This window comes from Phaethon lepturus, unplaced genomic scaffold (assembly GCF_000687285.1).
Source record: "Phaethon lepturus isolate BGI_N335 unplaced genomic scaffold, ASM68728v1 scaffold37341, whole genome shotgun sequence".
Lineage (NCBI taxonomy): Eukaryota > Metazoa > Chordata > Aves > Phaethontiformes > Phaethontidae > Phaethon > Phaethon lepturus.
The window spans coordinates 501-21,206 of NW_010520463.1; the positions used below are offsets into that span (position 1 = coordinate 501).

At 37.9% G+C, this 20,706-nt stretch overlaps 1 protein-coding gene across 1 annotated transcript in view; it reads left to right on the forward strand.

Moving 5' to 3' along the window:
* Positions 1-202: 202 nt before the first annotated feature.
* The window catches only part of LOC104628724 (general transcription factor II-I-like), a gene marked incomplete at its 5' end in the record, with an annotated part of 21,536 nt that continues 1,032 nt past the window's right edge, over positions 203-20,706 (forward strand). Inside the window, 18 exons of the mRNA XM_010297393.1 lie at positions 203-313; positions 1,021-1,204; positions 1,497-1,555; positions 3,896-3,967; positions 4,480-4,663; positions 5,147-5,205; positions 5,912-5,995; positions 6,471-6,563; positions 8,309-8,374; positions 9,215-9,398; positions 10,000-10,052; positions 10,925-11,035; positions 11,805-11,888; positions 12,709-12,892; positions 14,021-14,049; positions 15,473-15,538; positions 16,966-17,004; positions 19,621-19,695. Coding sequence (XP_010295695.1) covers positions 203-313; positions 1,021-1,204; positions 1,497-1,555; positions 3,896-3,967; positions 4,480-4,663; positions 5,147-5,205; positions 5,912-5,995; positions 6,471-6,563; positions 8,309-8,374; positions 9,215-9,398; positions 10,000-10,052; positions 10,925-11,035; positions 11,805-11,888; positions 12,709-12,892; positions 14,021-14,049; positions 15,473-15,538; positions 16,966-17,004; positions 19,621-19,679 — 1,721 coding nt within the window. The remainder of the gene's footprint in view (positions 314-1,020; positions 1,205-1,496; positions 1,556-3,895; positions 3,968-4,479; positions 4,664-5,146; positions 5,206-5,911; positions 5,996-6,470; positions 6,564-8,308; positions 8,375-9,214; positions 9,399-9,999; positions 10,053-10,924; positions 11,036-11,804; positions 11,889-12,708; positions 12,893-14,020; positions 14,050-15,472; positions 15,539-16,965; positions 17,005-19,620; positions 19,696-20,706) is intronic.

The window sequence follows — 20,706 nt, forward strand, 5'->3', positions numbered from 1 at the left end:
CACTGTGTGTATTTTGTAGCAAGAGCGATGTCACTGTTTGAATGGATTTTTGTACAGTTTTAATTATTTTTTATAATTAATTTTCCTAGTTCCAAGTTGAATCCATACTTCTTCCACATAATATTTTCTGGGTGACCTGAAAGCACAGGATGGTTATGCATGCTGTAAACTGAATGACTGAAAAGATAACCAAAATAATTAGGGAATGTTGATTTTTGTTCTGTGTCGCTCTCAAATACAGTGAAAGAGGAGTGGTATGCCAGAATCACCAAACTGAGAAAGATGGTAGATCAAATCTTCTGTAAAAAGTTTGGTGAGTACAGTATTATTACTCTCTTTTCTTTTATGGCTTTGTGTTTCTTCAAGGTTGCTTTCATTATTTCCTTTGAACGTCTGCGTGAATGAGACCTTTGATCAGTTTTTTCAAATACTTAAAATCCTGGCAGTTGAGTGCAAAAGAATGTATTGCTCGACTGCTTATACAATAAGATTAAATTCATAGTTAAAAAAATCTATAAGTCTTATATGTACAGCTCCTCTAATTGCTCTCAATTCCTTCCTATTTGGATTTTTTTTCCTTTGGTGGTGAATAAAAAAAACATTTACTTATTTATATCCATTGCAGTATCATTAAAATTAGTATTAGAATGTTCCTGTGTGAATTTTTATGTTCTCTGCAATATAAAAAAAGACAACTTCATAAGAGCTAGAAGAAAATGTTGCATGATGTTCTATAATAGATTAAAAACTTTGAATAAAACCAGTGTATTATGCCTCAGTGAGGAACCCAATAATCTTCAGTCTAGCATTGTGACTGCCCAATAGCAACATGATACAATATGGTAAATTTTTGTGGTTTTGATGTGCTGAGACTTGGACTCTGTTGGATTTAGATATCCTGCATTGTCCCAGGTTCTAAGATCATGACTGCAACAGCCTGAAGAATTGGTAGCTTAGCTAGCTTTTAATAAATGTTGATGGCCGAACTGACTAGTTACTGGATGTATTTTGTTCTGACAGCCGAGGCCACGGGGAGCACTGAGCCTAAAGCTGTTCCATACCAGAAATTTGAGGCCCATCCTACTGACCTCTATGTTGAAGGGCTGCCAGAGAGTATCCCCTTTAGGAGTCCCTCCTGGTATGGAATCCCTCGCCTTGAAAAAATAATTCAAGTGAGCAACAGAATAAAATTTGTGATCAAAAGGTAAGTGTTTTTCTTAATGCCTCAACATGTTTTTTTTAAGAAAGAGGCCAAACAAACACCCTTTGTCTAGTCAACCACTTGGTTTCATTAAGTCATGAAGTCCACCTCTAGTTACTCTGCATTATAAAGTGGGTATTTGCAATCCAGACAAGTCTTCCAAAACATCCTTGTAGCATGTTCACAAGTGTGAGATACAGAATAGAAAAATCTGAACTTTTCAATTCACATCATAATAAGTAGCAGTATTTAATTTATGTCGAGAATGGGCAGATTATTTGTTTTCTGGTTGCAGGCCAGAGCTGCTAACTCTCACTTCAACTGAAGTCATTCAGCCCAGGTCAAACACCCCAGGTAAGACAGGTGCTGTCTCCAAGTGGGAATGGAAGGGTTTGGTGGGGAAACACATTTGGATCAGTGCAACATTTTTCAAGAGGTAACCCTTCTGTGATGAGTGTGCTGACCTGCTCTTCATGAGGTCTGAAAAGAATACATTGGTCATCATGAACGTGGATGGCTTTCTGGATCGTGGTGCTGTCCAGCTGTCTTTGAATAACTAGAACGGCTCACCTTCACGGCCCGGCAGAGCTGGGGTTACTCTCCTGGCCTGAATCAAAGCCAGCTTAGCATCTCACAGCTGACTCTGTTGGGCTTTTTTCAGGCCTCTGTTGATAAGGACTTGTAACGACTTCTCGAAAGCATGGAAGTGTCTTCAACACAGGAGAAGAATCAGATCGGGTTTTTATTTCCGAATGCTCTGAATTGGAGTGTATTGGCACTTTCTTGCTACAAAAGCGTACAATCCAGATCTTGTTAGGTGATTTTAGGACTATGAATCTGCTTGTAGTAATAACCCAGAGATCCAGGGCTTCCTAGGTTTTTCCCCACATGCGTTTCACTGGATGAGCAAGCTGCAGCTTTAGGAAATAATTGTGTTGAGCTCGCTGCAGGGAAAAATAAGGGAAGACTATGATTTAATAATCATGTAAGCAGTAGTCATCTTCTGTCATCACAACATACTGTGGATTTTGTTTAGATTTTAGGAAGAGGCTCATATTCAGGAAGAGGGTAGCTCAGTAGAAAAGAGTATGTTCAATGTGGAGCAGAAGGAAAAGGCGGTCTCTTTTTTTTTTTCTTTGTTTGTTTTGTTGCCAAAACCCCTGTTGTCATCACATTTGACAATATAACCGACAACTTGACAGTGAAGTACTAACAGCCAATGATAGCAGTAAAAAACCAGCTAATAAAATCCTCTTTCTGAAAGAACGGACACGCAGTGGTCATGATTCTTAACACTCAGGAAAAGAGTGTGTTCAATGTGGAGCAGAAGGAAAAGGCAGTCTCTTTTTTTTTTCTTTGTTTGTTTTGTTGCCAAAACCCCTGTTGTCATCACATTTGACAATATAACCGACAACTTGACAGTGAAGTACTAACAGCCAATGATAGCAGTAAAAAACCAGCTAATAAAATCCTCTTTCTGAAAGAACGGACACGCAGTGGTCATGATTCTTAACACTCAGACTGTTTGAATGTTCAGAATAACATTTCTTTTTTGTACTAGTTATTTCACTGTATTTTTCACTAACTGGTATTACCAGTGCCCACAGAGCTTACCAGGCTCCAGGGTTTGGTGTCAGACAGGCAAACACAGCTCACAGCCCAGTGAAAACCATTTTCCCAGGCAAAGGCTGAGGATCTTCCTACTGCAGATGAAAACTTTATGTTGCTAAAGAATATTAGACCTTTTTCAAAGCAAAATATTATTCTGTTGCAACGTAGTAATCCTGTTCCCTCAGCAGATAATCTGCGAACATCATTTTGATTTTTTAAGTAAATAAGTCAGTCTAATTCCTTTGCCAGTAAGACTACGACTTGTGAATCAGTATAAACACAGGTGCAGATGTTAAATACCCGTGAAATCTATCAGATAAGTAGGCCAGATTGCAAAAAAATATTAATGCATCTTGCCTTGAAAAGATAAGAAGCTGCAAATAAACAAGGTCAGGTAATTTGTTAGTCAAAAATTATTTGGAAACAAAAAATTTCTGTATAGCTTCTTTCATGCGTGCTTTCCACAACTCTGAATGGTTTTAGCTCAGTAGCAATTCACTGTTATTTGTGGGTTATGATGCAAAGTAATGAATTATGATGCTGTTTGTCAGAAAAGAAGTACTTTTGTTGCTGCTAGTGTCCTTTGCTTTCTTCTCTACCTAAGCTACAAATTGTCTGCTCTGGCTAGCACTCCTATAATTGGCTTTTATTTACAATAGAGAACAAGAGTGAAGATGATCTTTTTCTGCTAATCAAAATGTTTAGCAAAGCACTCTTTAAATCCTCATCTCCTATTCTAAAGATTCTTGTTCTTATGCACGATGATTAATTAATTCCAACTTTGTAAGAGCCACTGGAATAATTCCTTCCTGCATCTAAAGGCTCTGAAGAACAACTTCTGCCGCTCAGGCTGATGTTTGAAACATGTAACTACATTTAAACAGATTTTCCATTATGTAGAGGGAATTACGTGTATCATTTAAGTAATTAAGTAATAATCGTTACTCATTGTGTGTCCTGGTCTACTCAGATGTGATTGTGTGGATAGTTTACAAGTTCTTGTGTTGAAAGAAATGTGTTCGAATGTACCTCTTTATCTAGAACTGGCTAATACTCTGACATATATCTGTTTCTGGTTTTCAGTCAAAGAAGATTGGAACGTCAGGATCACAAAGCTAAGGAAGCAAGTAGAAGAGATATTTAATATGAAGTTTGGTAAGTTAAATGTTAAACGAACTGTTTTATAATGCTGCTGCATTTTAAAACTCACCTGTAAAAAGACCTTGAAATTTTACTGTACTTATTTAACCATCAGATCAGAAATGCACTAGGACAGATATGGATATCTTGACTCCTCTTACCTACTTTTTACTGACTCTTCCCTATAACTGACATAAATGACTTTGTAACACCAGCCCAGGCCATAGTTTTTCCATTTGTGTGAAAACAGATGACGATATGTGCATAAAGGGCTTTTGGATGAAAAAAGTTCTCAGAAGACAATATTAGGCACTACAGGCTTAGATGTTATCTGTAACAAGAAGGACCAAGTCCCCATTTGAAATTATTCTACAGAAAATAATAGAAAATCTATTTAAATATTTCTCTGAGGTTTTTTTAATTATCTCTGAGTAGCAGAGCTTCTGTAAGCCAAGCTTCTTAAAATCACTTGAGATAAAAGACCACCCATTTGAGTGTGTAAACTACCATTACATCTTTATTTTCAGCCCAAGCTCTGGGGCTTTCAGAGGCAGTGAAAGTTCCCTATCCTGTATTTGAATCAAACCCTGAGTACCTGTACGTCGAAGGCTTGCCAGAAGGAATCCCCTTCCGGAGTCCCACATGGTTTGGAATTCCACGCCTTGAAAGAATTGTCCGTGGGAGTGGCAAAATCAAATTTGTTGTTAAAAAGTATGTTTGTAATTCACTTATTTTTACTACTGATTTTGAAGTTACTTGATTTTCTTCCCAGCAACCTTCTACCTAAATTCTGTTTCCATGAAACAGAAAGAACATTTTACAGGTATGTTTTATCTGTTGACAGGATATACCTTCCTTATTAAGTTTATATAGATATATAAATCGCGTGTTTCATGCATCAAGGATCTAGGGGAAAAAATGGCCTTGCACCTGGAAGCTTTTTTCCTTCTTTTCTCTTCCTTCTTTTTATAGCCCAGGCAAAAATTACAGAACAGAAAATGTAGCTTTGTTTTTTCTAACTTTTTGTGGTTATAGTAGATGGAGAGTCACCCATGCTTCTAGCAGAATTTTATTATAGAGAGCTGACGTTATGTAAATTGGAACTCAACTGAATTCCAAGAAACTTGTAATATTTTGCTGTATTATTTTTCTTGCATGTGGAATTGATTGGATTGTGTTTTGTTCAACTTTTAGGCCTGAGCTTGTCACTTCCTATTTGCCTCCAGGACTGGCTAGTAAAATAAACACTAAAGGTAAACAATTAAGTATTATTTGCTGCCATCAATTCATAAATACTTACTTTCTGCTTCCTTAGCAGACTGAGAGATCTTTGTGGTTGAAAAACACAGGCGTTGCAAACAACAGGCATTATTTAAGATGATACAGCATAGTAGCCTCTAAATCTGCTGTTATTTGAGAAAATTACTCAGAACATAAATTTATCTACTTTTTTTATTTTAGACTATTCCAATACAGAAAATGGAATTTAGCCAATTTTGACAACTTTTATTGTGCTATTAATGGCCTAAACCATATTTAACTTACAGCTGTGAAAAGTAAATAACAATGAAGCTTTGTAAGAAAAAGAATAAAAAAGAAAATCTTTTGTGTTTAAGTTGTCTATAAAAAATTCAGAAGTTAATAATTTTGTTATTTAGATAATAGAAAGTACCAAAGCTGTCCCTCACACTTAGAAACAACAAAGTATTCTGTTCTGAATTAGTGGAGTGAAAATTTAGGTGTTATACCTGTCTTTTTCAAGAGTACTAAACCTACTTTTTAAGGCTGTGCGCGTCACTGTATTGTTCAGATTTTACAATGCAGACTGTACGTAGTACAGGCACGAGTGATTCTTCAGTCTGTTGGAATTTTCAGAATACAGCTGTTTTTTCATTAGCTGTGCAGGATATACATTACAGAGGGTTTATGCATTACACCTTGTATTATATTGACTTCCAGCAATGAGTCCAAAGAGTTCAAAAAGGTCACGAAGTCCTGCAGGCAATTCAAAGGTCACAGAGATTGAAGTTAATGTTGAAGAAGGTATGGAAGAAATATCATGAAATATTCTTACAATGTTATTCTATTTTTCTGATGTTTTCTGTTCTCAGTTTTCATAGCCCATAATTAATTTATACATGCACCTCATGTAGCAAACTCAGTTTCATTTCAGGGCTCCAGAAACACTTTAATATAGAATCAGTTTTATTTTTTGTTTCTGAATAATACTGGATTCTGTGCAGATGATGGTAAATGTTGGAGTTTGACAGCTTGCTTGGGCCTTTCATTCCAAGCAGAGATGTGGGAACTGATGTAGTCCTGAGCAGAAAAATTACAGACGTGTTCAGTAGTATCAAATGCTTAAATACAACCCCAGAAGAACTTCTTAAGGGTTTTTTTATTCTACTCTTGATTCAGAAGTTAAGTTTTCTCTAGTAATCAAGTTTAATGCGTCGTTCTTTTTGTATGATGGCTTGCTTCTGCTCTCTGCATGTATATCTGTAATGTCTTTTTACAGGTGATAAACCGCAAACAACAGATGTTCGAACTAATTCTCAAACCAATGGGTCCAATATGAGTTTCAAGCCACGAGGAAGAGAGTTTTCTTTTGGTAAATATTGTGGGAATTAGCACACATGCATTCTATTAATGTTGGTGTGGAAAATTCTGGTGATTACATATCAGAGATATTTTGAATTCATGCTTTATTCTACAGTTAGTGAATGACTGAAGTTCTTGTTTTCACGTATATCCAGTTCTTCGTCATGTAGAATAGTCTGTATCGGAGAAATCCTGGATGATGTGTGGAGAATGCTGTACAAATGCATCATGGGTCTGTTAGATCTTATTAATTTGGGTTCAGAATGTGTCCCTTTAGCCTTCTGCTGCTCTGTTATTTCACAGACACTATGAAGAGTGCATAAACCCAGCTGAGATCTGATATCGTGCATAAGCTTAATAAGCGCTCCACAAACGTGAAATATTGAGCATCACTGTGCCTAGATACCCAAGTGGTGTGTAGGAACTAGGAAAGATCTGAACTAACATTAGTAAGCCACGATCTATCAGAGCTGATTTTGCAAGACCACCATTATCGTCCTCTCCAGTTTTGGAAAACCAGTGAATAAAAATCCAGACAGGACTGGAAGCCTTGCAGTTGTGTTCATGAGCATTGGGCCAGAGCTTTTTAGCCATGGAGGACCAGGCCTGTCTGTGCAGCGCTCTAGCACGGAAACCCTTGCATTGAAAGCAGGGTCAATTTGCAACCCAGATAAATTCCTCATAGTCAAGTGAGATAAGTGACTGTGTTCAGAGCAACTGTAAGCAGTTCCCAAGTCTCATGAAACCTTTTTTCAGCATCCTTACATTCTGAGTTTATTTGCTTATATTTATCACAGAATCACAGAATCATTAAGGTTGGAAAAGACCTTTAAGATCATCAAGTCCAACCATCAACCCAACACCACCGTGCCCATTAAACCATATCCTGAAGTGCCACATGTGCACATTTTTTGAACACCTACATGTTATATAGGAGTTTGCTGTTACTTGCTTTATTGTATTTGTCTCCCATACTTTCTTTTTAGCCATATGGTCATAAAACACGGAACAAAGCAATTCCTATAATTGCTCCTACTGAGCCAGTTTAGAATGAATACAAGATAGTGATTTGGTACGGCTGTTCCTTTTGGCATGGGCAGTATTTGTATTCACAGATGTGTACAGTTTTCTTGAACTTGCTTGTTATTGTTAGATCTAGGCCTTTTTTAAGAAAAGAAGTCTGCAACTTTTTTAAGCTTTAAGCTGAGTTTTTAGTTTTGTAGACCTGCTAAGGACCACTTACTGAAACCACAAGTAAACCAGTTTAGGGATCGCTGCTGATCGCTGTCAGAAATGAAATGCCTAGTTAGAAGGACAGTTAATCTTACCCTCTGAAGTTGAAATTATGATAGAGCTTATAGTTCTCAAGAGAGTGGCATGTGTCTCAGGGCTATGTCCCTGAACGTATGAAGAACTTTCTACCGCTATTCTGGGTGCTGGTTCAGATGAATTTTTATGTTGCCTGATATTGTAAATTTGGGTCACTCTTGGATTCGCTTCAATTTTAATCATCCTTGTGTTAGTTAGCAGTATTTTTCAAAGCTTTAGGAAAAGGAGGATTCATGTGGATGTAGCTTTAGACTGCAGCAGAGTATTTCGGTGCCGTTTGCAGAATGATAGCCGTTTTGCGCATTTTACCGTCATAGTAAATCAGCTATCAAGCATAATAATTTATTAAACATTTATTAAAGTATTCTTCAAGGACTGATTCATTGTGTGAGTGTTGATTTAATTCTTCCAATTTCCTCCTGGCAGAGGCATGGAATGCCAAAATTACTGACTTAAAGCAGAAAGTCGAAAATCTTTTTAATGAAAAATGTGGTAAGTTTATTGATTCTTTTTTAGCGAGATGTCTTTCTTATGAACATACAGTTAGACATATGATAGATACGTTCACATGTTTATTCCAAAGGTCCTGCAATCCTTGTGCACTCTAGACAATCTCTTATTTGAGTTCATTCTCACGTAGGTTGCTTGCAGTTGTGTCACATTTCCACTAGTTATTTTATCTGGGTTTGGAAATGGAGAAGTTGTGGTTGGATTGCTGCTTCTTTAATGACCCAGAGACATAGTGACTCCACATCCTGGCACATCTTTTTAAGCTTTCTTCACTCAGCTTATGAATGGTTCTTAGTGTGACTTCCATCTCTGCATGACTTAATGCATGATGGAGAGATGTCCTCCATCATATCCCAGCACTTCTAGTGCAGGCTGTTTGGAAACTAATGACTTTTGGAAGTCATGACTTCTCATTACTCTTCTAAGTGCGGTTTTTGGAGCAAGAGCACTGATGTCACCTAGCCTTGGTGCTATTCTCCAGCAGAGACACAGAATACATTGCCTGTAACAGAGTGGAGTACAGATGGGATAATCTTACATGCAGACCAAGCCAGTGCCATGAGCTGTCTATAAATACTAATATTTTTAACTGCAAATTATGATCGGATTTACTGCAACAGAATGAGTTATGTTTGAGACTCTTTATTTTTTCCTGCCTACTTGTAGCTGACACCAAAAAAAAACCAAAACACCAAGGCCTGCTGGTTCCACCTAATCTAGTATGTGTGTGCCAGCTATTATATACCAGTTATGCCCGAGTTTTCCTTTTTACATACACATCAGTTATCTAGCTGGTAGCTTAATTGCTCTGTTGCATTTCAGGGGAAGCGCTGGGGCTGACTGAACCAGTGAAGGTGCCGTTTGCATTGTTTGAGTCCTTCCCGGAGGTTTTCTACGTGGAAGGACTACCTGAGGGGGTGCCATTCCGCCGGCCTTCTACTTTTGGAATTCCAAGACTAGAGAAGATCCTGAGAAACAAATCTAAGATAAAATTCATTATTAAAAAGTAAGACTTATATATGTCTTTGATAATGCATTCTATGAGAATTGAAATGTAGACCAAAAAATGAAATTGCGTTGCCGAGTTGGTAAATCACTCTATAAAGTACACACTGGAATACTTCTGGTAAGTGAGGAAATGGTCAGAAAGCTCTTGTAGAGGTGGAGCAGGATACAGTAATCTCTTTTTGTTCTGAAAGACACTCACAACCTGTTTTTGGAGGAAGAGCAAATCCAGACTTCTTAGCCCATCACATCACTGCTTTAGTTCCTACTGCGTGAAGCACTATCTATGGGTTACTCACAGAACTTCCTGGCAGTGTACTAAGAGCTGAGAAGTGGAGATTCATATATTGGGGGTTGTAAGAATTTCTTTTTCTCGTCTAGAATAGGTTTAGATACCCATGTACCAGTGTAGAAATCATAGCAAGAGAAGTTGTGGAGCCTCTCAGCCATTGCATTCTTGGCTGTCTGGCTGAGAGGAATATAGCATTTGCAATATCACTTGGTTCCTGCCTTTAATAAAATAATATTAGAAAATTACATTTTCTTTAATGTTGATGAATGTGATTTTATTATTGGACATGAAATGTTCAATCTGTTTGCAGGCCTGAGATGTTTGAGGCGGCCGTTAAGGAAAGTTCTGCTAGAAGCCCCCAAAGTGAGTTTTGCAACTGCATAACGTTCTAAATAACAGTTTCTTTCAAGGATGAAACACAAAGCAGGAGAGCTGCATGGTGTTAATGAATTCCTGAAAGATCCATTCTACATTGTGGTTGGCTTGTTTGTTTGCTTGTTTGTTTTTAAGTTGGGAAAAGCACTTACCTTTTACAGTTTAAATACAGCTTTAGCAAGGGAGGTACTAAAATTTTTTTAATTATTCACAATAATCATGCCTCTAATATATTCTTTACAACCTTTTATCAAAATGAAACAAGTAATGTGTGATCCACAGAAGTAATTCAGGTCTAGAGATAGGTAAATTATTTGGTCCTGATACGTAGGTCATCTAAACATGCTCCACAGATAGGAGTGCAGATAGCTGGTAGAAAATTGTGTGAGGCAGGTCATGGACTAAATGTTTTGAGTCATATTATTATCTGTTACTATGGGTTGGCAAAACTCCACTGAGTTAGTTGAACTACGCTAGTTTGTGCCACTGGACAGTGTGACTTACAGATACAACTGTAAGGGATTTCTTTTGTGAATCAGTAAGTGTTACTGCAAGAAAGATGATTTTTCTGTTAATACTCTTTTTTCCCTTTTCTTAATAGTCTTTCTAGGAAACCAGCTAGGTAAAGATTAACACTATCTTTAATCTAGCCCTTTCTCCACTTGGCTAGGAAAGACAGAGTCGTGTGTACCATTAATAAGTATTTCTCATTGGAAGCTGAAACCCGTTTTGAAACTGGGACTGGGTCTGATTTGTAAACTTTGCAAATATCTGTTATTTTGCAATATTTTCCGTATATATGACGATCAAGATTTTGGGCTTCTTACAACTGTTTTTTAAATCAATTCTCTTACTTTTAGGAAAAAATAATTCATCTAATATAGCCAATATAGCAAGTGCCACAACAAACACAGTGGCGAACACAGCTGCAGGTGTTGAAGATCTTAACATCATTCAAGTAACTATACCAGGTGTGTATACTGTCAGGTTTCACATCAGACTTTTTGTGCTTATATTCTTTGGGACGTTTGTTTAGTCTGAAGTTTTTTCCTACAGTCAAGCTGCTTCACTGAAATGTAAATACAAAGAGCATAATTTAGCATTCTATTTTTCCTGGGATGTTAAATATTTTCTAACTTTCATGAATATCTATTCAATGACATCTCTAGAATATTCGTGGCCCAGCCCCTAGTTAAGAAATATCTCTATTTTTCCCTTTTTTCGTATGTACTAAATTAAATACCGATTTGCATCCTTCTTGGCGACTTCAGGAGGTCAGGGCTCGGACTGAACTGAATAACCATGCAGACTGAACTGCTTTGTCTTAACAGCAATTGCTACTTTCTCAGGCATATATTACATTCATTAGAAACCTGAGGAATATTGCAGGCTGTGGCCATCTATTGAATGGTCACTTTGCTTTTACCGTTCCCCATCATTACACGTACTGTAAGAAAATAAAATATAATTTGAGGGTTTAGCTTTAGTTTACAAAATCATGTCTAGACCGTAAATCTGATGTTGGTTATGTAAATACTTTGAAACTTCTCACAGATTTCTTAACAACCGTCTATTTTTGCATATTTCTACAATTCTGTGTTACTGCTAAAACTAGGAACAAAGACGGCGCCTGTTCTGAAGAACTCGGGTATACTTGCTTTGTGTAAACACGCAATGATAAACAACTGTCAGGAAGAAAAACCTGCTTAATTCTGATGCTATTCTAACAATTTCTTCCAGATGATGAAAGTGAGCGTCTGTCAAAAGTGGAAAAGGCCAGACAATTGAGAGAGCAAGTAAATGATCTTTTTAGCCGGAAATTTGGTAATTGCTTCTTACTCCCCATTTTTACATAGGTGTGAATGCAATTAATGTTGTTCATATTGAAGTTACTGAATCATCACAGTGGATGATATATATCATCATTAAAATAAACAAATTTGAGAATTGCATATGAATGTTGGCTTTGACTTCAAAAAGAATCAAGTAATGTAGGTTCTTTGGTGTTTTAAACAAAAAATCCTAAGAGTACAGATTGCTTTACGTTGTGTCTTCCCTGCCCCTTCGTCTTTATTTCTGTGTAAACATGGATGAAACATTTATTTTGCTGGCAATCCATGATTGTTCTTAGGGCTTCATAATCCTGACCTCTTAATACTTGGGACTAGAGTAATTTTGAAAACGCAACCTAACCTTTTGCTGTGTGTAGTTTTCCCTTTTTACTTTGTGTTTTCATCGTACAGCAGTAATGACCTGAGGTTTTTTATCTGAAATTCCTTCACTAGTGCTGTGTTGAATTGCTTTTTGTGGCATTGCAGGAAACACTGTGTTTTTCTTCATGTAGCTATTTCTTTAGATATCCTGTTCTATACCTATTTTTAGTACAAACAGAATCTGTGTTCTTTATACGGTGAGCTGACACGGTTGGAGTTGTAACTAACACTGTCGTAGTAATGTTCATGAGTGTAATCCTAAACATCTGTTTCTAACGCTGTAATGGTTTCATTGTCAAGTGAATTTTCAGAGTTTCAGATCTGATAGAAAGCTTGGGTTTGCATTTAGTTTCTTAATTATCTGAGGACCTTTTCTTCAATGTAAACATAAATACATAGACTTGAAAATAAACACAACCTCTCTCGTTTAGGTGAAGCCATTGGTATGAATTTTCCTGTGAAAGTCCCATACAGAAAAATCACTATCAACCCCGGCTGTGTGGTGGTGGATGGGATGCCTCCCGGCGTGGCGTTTAAAGCTCCCAGTTATCTGGAAATCAGCTCCATGAGGAAGATTTTGGAATCGGCAGAGTTTATCAAATTCACTGTCATTCGGTACGTAGTTGCCATTGATTAGATTGTACAGATGTTGCGAGGACAGCCCGGTAGCTTGAATAAATTGAGATTTGAAAGAATGGAAGTTGCCATGCATCTTTGAATAATGGAAGATGTTGGCTCTTTCAGATAATAATATATCAGTTCAAATGAAGCCCGGAGGTTCATAGCATGAATGAAGTTGGTAACACTTTGGAGGACACGTCCAATTTAGTATGACAAAGGGAATGTTATTAATACTGCATATTACAGCAAGCTGTCTTTTGAGTTGAAACCTATTAATGTTATATAACAGAGTCCTAAAGTGTTGTGGGCCTTACTCTCCCATTTATAAGACCTAGTTTTGAGAGCAGTCCAGAGCTTTTTGGCTTTTAACAGTAAATAGTATGTTTGTAGTAGTATTATTATCAATATTTTTTAAATATTTCAGTTGTGTTAGGAATCCTGAGTTAAGGCAAAGTCTTTGATAGATTTTTTTTTTTTACAAAATGAGTTTGTCATCTACAATATTTAAAAATACAGTATTGTCCAATTACGATGTAAGTAAATTTTATTTGTATGTGTATATTTCCATAGACATATACACACACACATATATACAAAGTATGTTTGCATGGATGAAACGGAACAGGTGAAACTTTGGAATCATACTAGAAAGGAGTTCAGAAATTTAAAACAAAAATTTATCAGTTTATGTAACTTCTCAAATCATAGACTGCTTCACAGTAGTCTAAAAACATCAGCTTGTCTTTAGAGAGGGAAACGTCTTAAATATATTTTACTAAGGGTCTGAATTCTCCACCCTTAATCATGAAGTGTTCTAACTGAAAGGACTCTTGCTTGGTACGTTTTGTTTAACTGAGCTCTGACGAAGAGGTGACTCCCTTGTTAATTAGTGGTGGCTGAGGGAAGGATTTAGATCTTTCTGTGTATGTTACTGCTCAAAAAGCTAGTGAACAAACCACGGTGCCCAAGAGCTGCTATCACGGTTCCTTCTGTTTTGTTCGACTTTCTGTTCATTTTTTAGCATGACCTCTGTTACAAAAGGTTAAGTGAGGTTGCCTTGGGAGGGAGACCTCATGCAGTATGTTTTAGAATGAGTAAATTTAAAAAAAATTTTTTTTACAGACCATTTCCCGGACTTGTGATTAACAATCGTAAGTATTTATGAGACAATGATAGCAAATGTATTTTTGTGACTTACTAGGATTCGTTTCCTGCATTTTGGCTTAGTGGCAGAGGCTCCACAGTGGTTAAGTTCTATGTATAACTCTTGTCTGTGTCTGTCTCATTAAGATTTCCTGACTGAACATGCATGTGCAATTAACTTGAGAGCAGTGTGATAAATTTACAGAACAGTATACAATTAGCATTAACTTTGATATGAAAATGCAAGATACTGATTTTGTATTTTTCAGCTGCAGAGTCACAAAGAGATTTAGGACCCTGACTGAGCAACAGACTTACATGGGAGTGCCTACATTTTAGGTTCGGATCCATCACAGTAGACGTTAATAAGCAAGAACTTTCCAGTAGCTGCACAACTGTGTTCCAGTGAAAAATTCTGCATTCTGCTGAAACTGTAACAGTTTAGAGAGGCAGAGTGTAATTACCTGAAATGCCATGGCCAATTTGACCATGTTAATGAAATCGTTTGGGGGCAAAAAAAAAGGAGGTCATGGTATTTTCAGCTGCCTAAAATAATTGTGACCTGTTTTTTTAGATCTTATATAAGAGAAAAAACAAACTGCAAAACACTGTCATTAGAGTGTCCCTTGCCTCATGTTCTTTTTCTGAGCCAATGTCAGATTAGAAATTCAGAGGCCAAATAACCTACTGCTGTTTGTTTGGCCTTACCCAGCGTTCATTCACTTGCATCCAGCCACCAGTATGTTGCAGCTAACATGCTGAGGTCTATGAACTGCAAGTAAAAATGTTCACAGGAAGATACTATAGTTAATAACTCACATTGACCTGCTCACCAGTCCTAGGCACACCTTCTTAGGTGGGAAAGAGGTCCCTTTGTAAGAGGGAACCTTCAAGCAGGTAAGTGTGTCATAGCATTTCCAGAGAACTGAATTAGAAATGAAGTAGTAATCTGTTGTCTATCCAGCATAACTGTAAGCATGTTTTGGAACTGAAGCTAGCTGATATACTGAGTAAAAACAACACAGGCACCTGATCATCTTCAATCACTGGAGGAGCAGATTGGTCGTTGAACATGTGGGGTTTGTGCAGCATCCATGTCTGTTAATTATGATCAAAGTGATCTGATATTGCTAGTTACCAAGGTGAATGACTGAAAGGCTCTGAGCCTACTGCTTATGTACGTATGATGCATTATGTTTATTCTGAAGAACATGTGAGAACTTGCAAGGAGATTTTTGGTGCTTGCAGGCAAGGTAGGGAATGCTTTTCTCTGTAGCAAAAAGTATTGAACTGCAGCTCAATCACAAGTGTTAGTAACCCGTTCATGCAACAAGTTTCAGGATTTGCAGATTCAAGAAGTAAGATTGCCCTTGTGTTACATGTGGGACCATTTTCATTGTGAAGTTAAACAGTGATCATGTCTAATCTTAGAGCTGATGGAAAAAGCTGAAGCAGAAGCACCACCAACAGCACCAGCAGCAGCACCAGTACTGCCAGGTGATGCAGAACATGATGCGTGTCCTTGCAGAAGGGGTAGGGTATGGAGTGCTCGATCTTACTGGCAGATGATATTAGTAGTCATGTCCTGGGTATGCGCTGCTCATGATGAGCCATTTTATTTTGACAGATGGTGTGCAACAGTGACTTTTATAGCAATTAAATATTAATAAATTACTAGAAAGAGCCATTGCTTCCTTCAGGCTGTGTCATTGGCATGTTCCTTGATTCGATTTTTTGCAGATGATGAGCGAGCTGAAAAGAAGGATGAGTAGGGGCAATATATAAAACCAATTCAGTATCCATTCATTGCTGTCTGCTTAACTCAAAGTATGTGTGTGTCTGCACCAGGCAGATGTTCAGCCAAGTGAAATTTGCCTGTGTAACATGTAAGAACCTAGAATGGGGTCTTGCTGGAATTTCTACTCACTGCCCAGCTCTGTAACCCCCTGCTAGACTGTGTCTGGACTGCACGCACATCATGGCTCTTAATCTGAATGGAGAAGTTAGCTTTATGCTATGAGTAGCTAAAGTAAATGTAGTTGTGCAACTTCCTTTTGACCCAATATAGTTTCTAAATGTTTGCAGACCTTTTAAAAACACGTATCCCAGGTTGGTGTAGCGCGGGAAAGCCTTTTGCAATTGACTGAGTAAACTGTTAGTCAAAGAAACTGGGAAGCTAAGAAAAAACGTTTGATAAACATTTTAAGAATGAGGGACATTTGTATGATGGAAATAATTATAAAGGAAACTACTGGCTCCTCTGTTTACGTTTGGAGGTGGTGGAAGGGAGGAAAACAGCTGCTGATAGTCAGTGACGTTGCTGTAGTCTGTCTGTCCTTAACTCACCCACAGTGTTAAAAAGATGAAATGGCTTTTCCAACACCTGTCCATCTATAATTCCATCATGATTTTTCTATTATCCATCAGCATAGATAATAGAAAAACCATGATGGAATTAAAACATACTTTTGCGCTCTTTTCTGCACCTTCCTACAGTCCCCCAAAATACACTACTCCAAAATACACCACTGAAGACAATACTAAGAAAAAGTGGTGACTTTTTTTTTAAATCCAGTTTTATATTTAAGCAGGTTGAATAAAGTGGGTCCAAACTTGGTATATTCTGTGCAAGTGCACGTTATGTTCTGGTAGAACTTGGTGATATGTCTGCCACAGTGAACCATATTCAGAAGAGAAAGTGTTAGTGTAATGTAATAAATGTTTGGGTATTTTTTTACATTTTGTTTCAGACTCTATAGATACGCACATTTATCTCAGACTCAAAGAAATTTGAGTCTGATCATAAGAGAAAAAATGAGGCTTTTTTCAGGGAAAACTTAATTTTCCTAATTTTTCTAAGATACATATCTGATACTGTTGAAACTATATTCATATTCATGTGACTATATTTTTTTTAATTTAAGAGCCAGCTGAACCAAGCCAAATAGAAGTATCTGTAGGAGGTAAGTGTTTGTCTTCGGTTATTATAAACAAATATTTTTTAGTCATCTTGAACAAAGTTGCGTCTTTTTTTAAAGGAGGCAGGACAATCAAAACAACAAAAAACGGGCTTTTATTGGTTCCCAGGACATTTTTTCATCTGTATTAATATCACTCTGCATCATGTGAAAAATACTCTGCAGCAAAAGTTATTATTCAAATCATTTTACAAAGCAGTTTTATGAATTGTTGTTCTTGGTTGGTGAGTCATGACTATATATAGGCTTTGAGTGATTGCTCATATCCTGAGCGATGCATCTAGTTATTCAACGCAGTAGTTTCCACAACTTCTGCAAGTGAATGATGGCCGTCATCAGGAAATTTGAATGCCCTATTGGCCTGCATATACTGTGAGGGGGTGGTGGGGAGGGGAACTATTGTTGTTCTTCCAGAACCTAAGCTCTGAAAAACATCCAGTGTTCCTATTGTCCAAGAATATACTTGAGTTGTATCTTTCTCAGATGTTGATGTATGTGAGACCAAGGAGGCTGTAGATCTTCTACCTGCCCCATGCTTTTGCATGTGTTCATGGAGATTTAGGGATACTGAACTGACCAGAGAATTGGGGTGCTGGTGTCTGCTGTGTGCTCTGGTCCTGTCAAGGCTGCCTCTGCTACAGCCCCAGCTTGTCAGCGCGGCCCGGGATGGCTGTGGCTGCCCCTGGCGTGGCTGGCGCAGGGGGTCCGAGGTGCTGTGACAGTTTTTCGTGCCAGGTAGTCCTGAGGCGGCTGTCTGATATCTCAGTAGGAGCTTGACAGCAACCCAGCCAACAGCACTGGGATGGAGGCTGCTGTGCATCAGCGCTTGTCGTCTTAAAACTCTCAACTTGAGTTCATCCCCTAATCCTGCTTAGGTTCCCCCAAAGAGAAAGCAGCAAATCTCAGCACTCCCATTCTTCCGTATCCTTTTCCAGCGAAATGCCCTTTCCAGTCTCCATTGCTTCAGTTTCCCTGTCGTGTCCCTGAACTCTGAGACAAGCCAACATGCTCAAGCAGAACTAGTGTTACAAGCTCGGTTACAGGTTCGCTCCAAGGGTTATGAGTAGGTCTGTCTTGGAGTATAGATCAATCCTGTTGCAGCAATCAAGACAAAAAGGCAGCAAGTGTTAGAGTCACAGAAGAGCTGAGCTGCAGATTTTAAGCTCACCGTTATTGAAAGCTGGAACATCAGATGTCTTTATAATGCCAAAACTATGAAATTGAAACTAACTGAAATTGTTAGATGATGAAGGAGAGAGAGAGTTGTTCCTGAATACTTCTGTGTGGAGGAAATCCAGCTATGGGCCTTCAAAGTGATGGTTTTGAAGAAATACACAAGCGTGTTTTTTAATTTGTCATCTAAAACTGGATTCAGACCCAGTAACCAGAGGAATGATCTTGAGAAAAAGCATGCAATCGCTAAAGAACTCAAAATCGCTTCGGAACTAGACTGGAAGGTATAAAATGATCATGTGGTGAAATGGCTTGGCTTTGTAGTGATGAATTACCCTAGCCCCAAACCTTCCAAACAACCTCGGTGAAAAACCAATTTCCTTCCAACATAATATTCTCTGTTTGTAAAAAGAACAAAATCAGGCTCAGGGTCATATAGGCAGTGCTATATAGGCACGAGATTCCTTTGATTTACCTCCAAGCGTCCCTGTGAACAAGAAAAAGCAAAGATTTTGTAATGAAGTCTCCTGGAAATGAGAAAAAAATTGTATCAAAAGATGATGAATGCTTTAGCCAACAAGATAAAACTTCTTCCTCTTTTTTTAAGCATATCATGCCTTCCTGTGTGATGCTGTGCATTGAAGCAGAAGAATTAGCTAGGGTCGAAATTTGTTTTGGATAGATTGAAATATAATAATGTGGAAATCTGTATCTAGTTGAGAAGAGAAGCAGTCCTACAGATGGGAAAAAAAAAACCCTGCAAAATAGTCAGTGCTGTGAAAACAAGAGTTTGTGCAAGAGTTAGGTTAATAACTAACCCAGAAGGCATGGCTTGAGCACTGGTAGGCTCGGATGTCGGTAGCTGGCTTTGGAAGACAGCATCTTAAGAAACGTGAAACAGTGGTCGTGCCCGATGTTTTTGAAGTCAGGAGCTACAGACTTTCGTGAGAGTGTTGGAAAAGCTTCACCCAGCGTCGCGTATCCCATGAGGGGTTGAAGGAAGGAACGGTGCTGGTTGACAAAGAGGAGGGAGAAGGACTGAAGAGCAGGATGCAGCGCAAAACAGTGACATATCTGACATTTCTCACTGATTATGTGTTGTTTCCTTTTTGGATTAAGTATCTTTCTGGCCCAGTGAGTATTTCAGCTACGTGAAAAGCATTTGTAAGTTTTATACACTTCTAATGCCCATTTTTACTTCTGTTCTTTAAAAACTAGTTCTGTAAGATCCCTGCTGTTACCTTGAAGTAATTGTGGTAATTTCCACAGAATCAGATTGCTGTGAATATGTTTTTATCGTTTAAATAGTTTAAAAAGTTAAATTAATGCTTTTCATATTTTCATAATTTTTTACTTACTAAGTACAACAGTAACAAAATTGGTTGGGAAGTTCCCTTTTTCCTCCATTCATTACTGCTTTTTCAACAGATACTACAGAAACAGAAGAAAATTCTCAAATAAAGCAAGAACCAGACCCGACGTGGTAGACCTCATCAATACTGGGTAAAAGAATTCAGTGTTTCTTGAAGGCAACACCTGTCAAGGAGTAGTATTTTTATATTTTGGGGTGGGGAGAAGAGGGCTGAGGTACAGGACTGAATGCCAGAAGGTACCACTCCTTTGCTTGTGAATTATTTTATTTGTCTCAGTTTTCACCTATAAAATGTAGGATGTTTTCACTGCCTCATCCAGATACAACACAAAGCACACTGTGTTCAAGTTTGTGAGGCAGGCAGTCCCAGGAAAATGTGGCTTATAAATAAAAATGGGTGGTGGTAATTACATACCTCAGAAGCAGAGTAAATGAAGGCTTAAGGGAATTAGTGTTTACGAAGAGCTCTGACATGGTTGTGTGAAAGAGCATTATTATTCTTGGTAAAGCCTATGTATTTCCAAATTGTAATTGAGCAGGAAAGCTCTTCGCTATGATTGCAATATTGTCTGAGCTTGGGACACTTGGTAAAGCTATTAGCTGTGATGATAAATCAACTTCTTTTAAAAGTTTTTTTTTCTTTTATGAAAAGCTTAGTTTAATTTACAACGCAAAAATGTCCAAATCTTTCTCTAATGCTATTTTTAACTTCACTCATTGCTAAAAATGACATTTTGGTGGAGGTGGAAAACGGTGCTGGCAATGCTGTTGCGTCACCAAATGTAAAAGGCAGACCCACATAGTTGTGAGTCCCTATGCTTCATCAGAGAAAATGGCAATTTTAAGCTATCACAGCTCTGTAGTGCTTTTTCCCATTTCAGTTTTTTGATAATACTCCAAAGATCTTCCTCATGGTGTAGTGTTTGATATTTTAGCAATGTGATTGATAGAAAGTTGGATGCACTTGTTTAGCATACTCAAGCTGTAACCTGTCTAGCTTTAGTGAGAAAAAGACACGGTATGCATCTCGGAGAGGGAAACGCCTGTGTACTGTTTTGTAGGGATTTTTGTAGGAATATAATTCCAGTTCTGAGGGCGCAGACAGGCAGTCAGCAAAACCGAGCTCTGGTTCTGCATTCCTG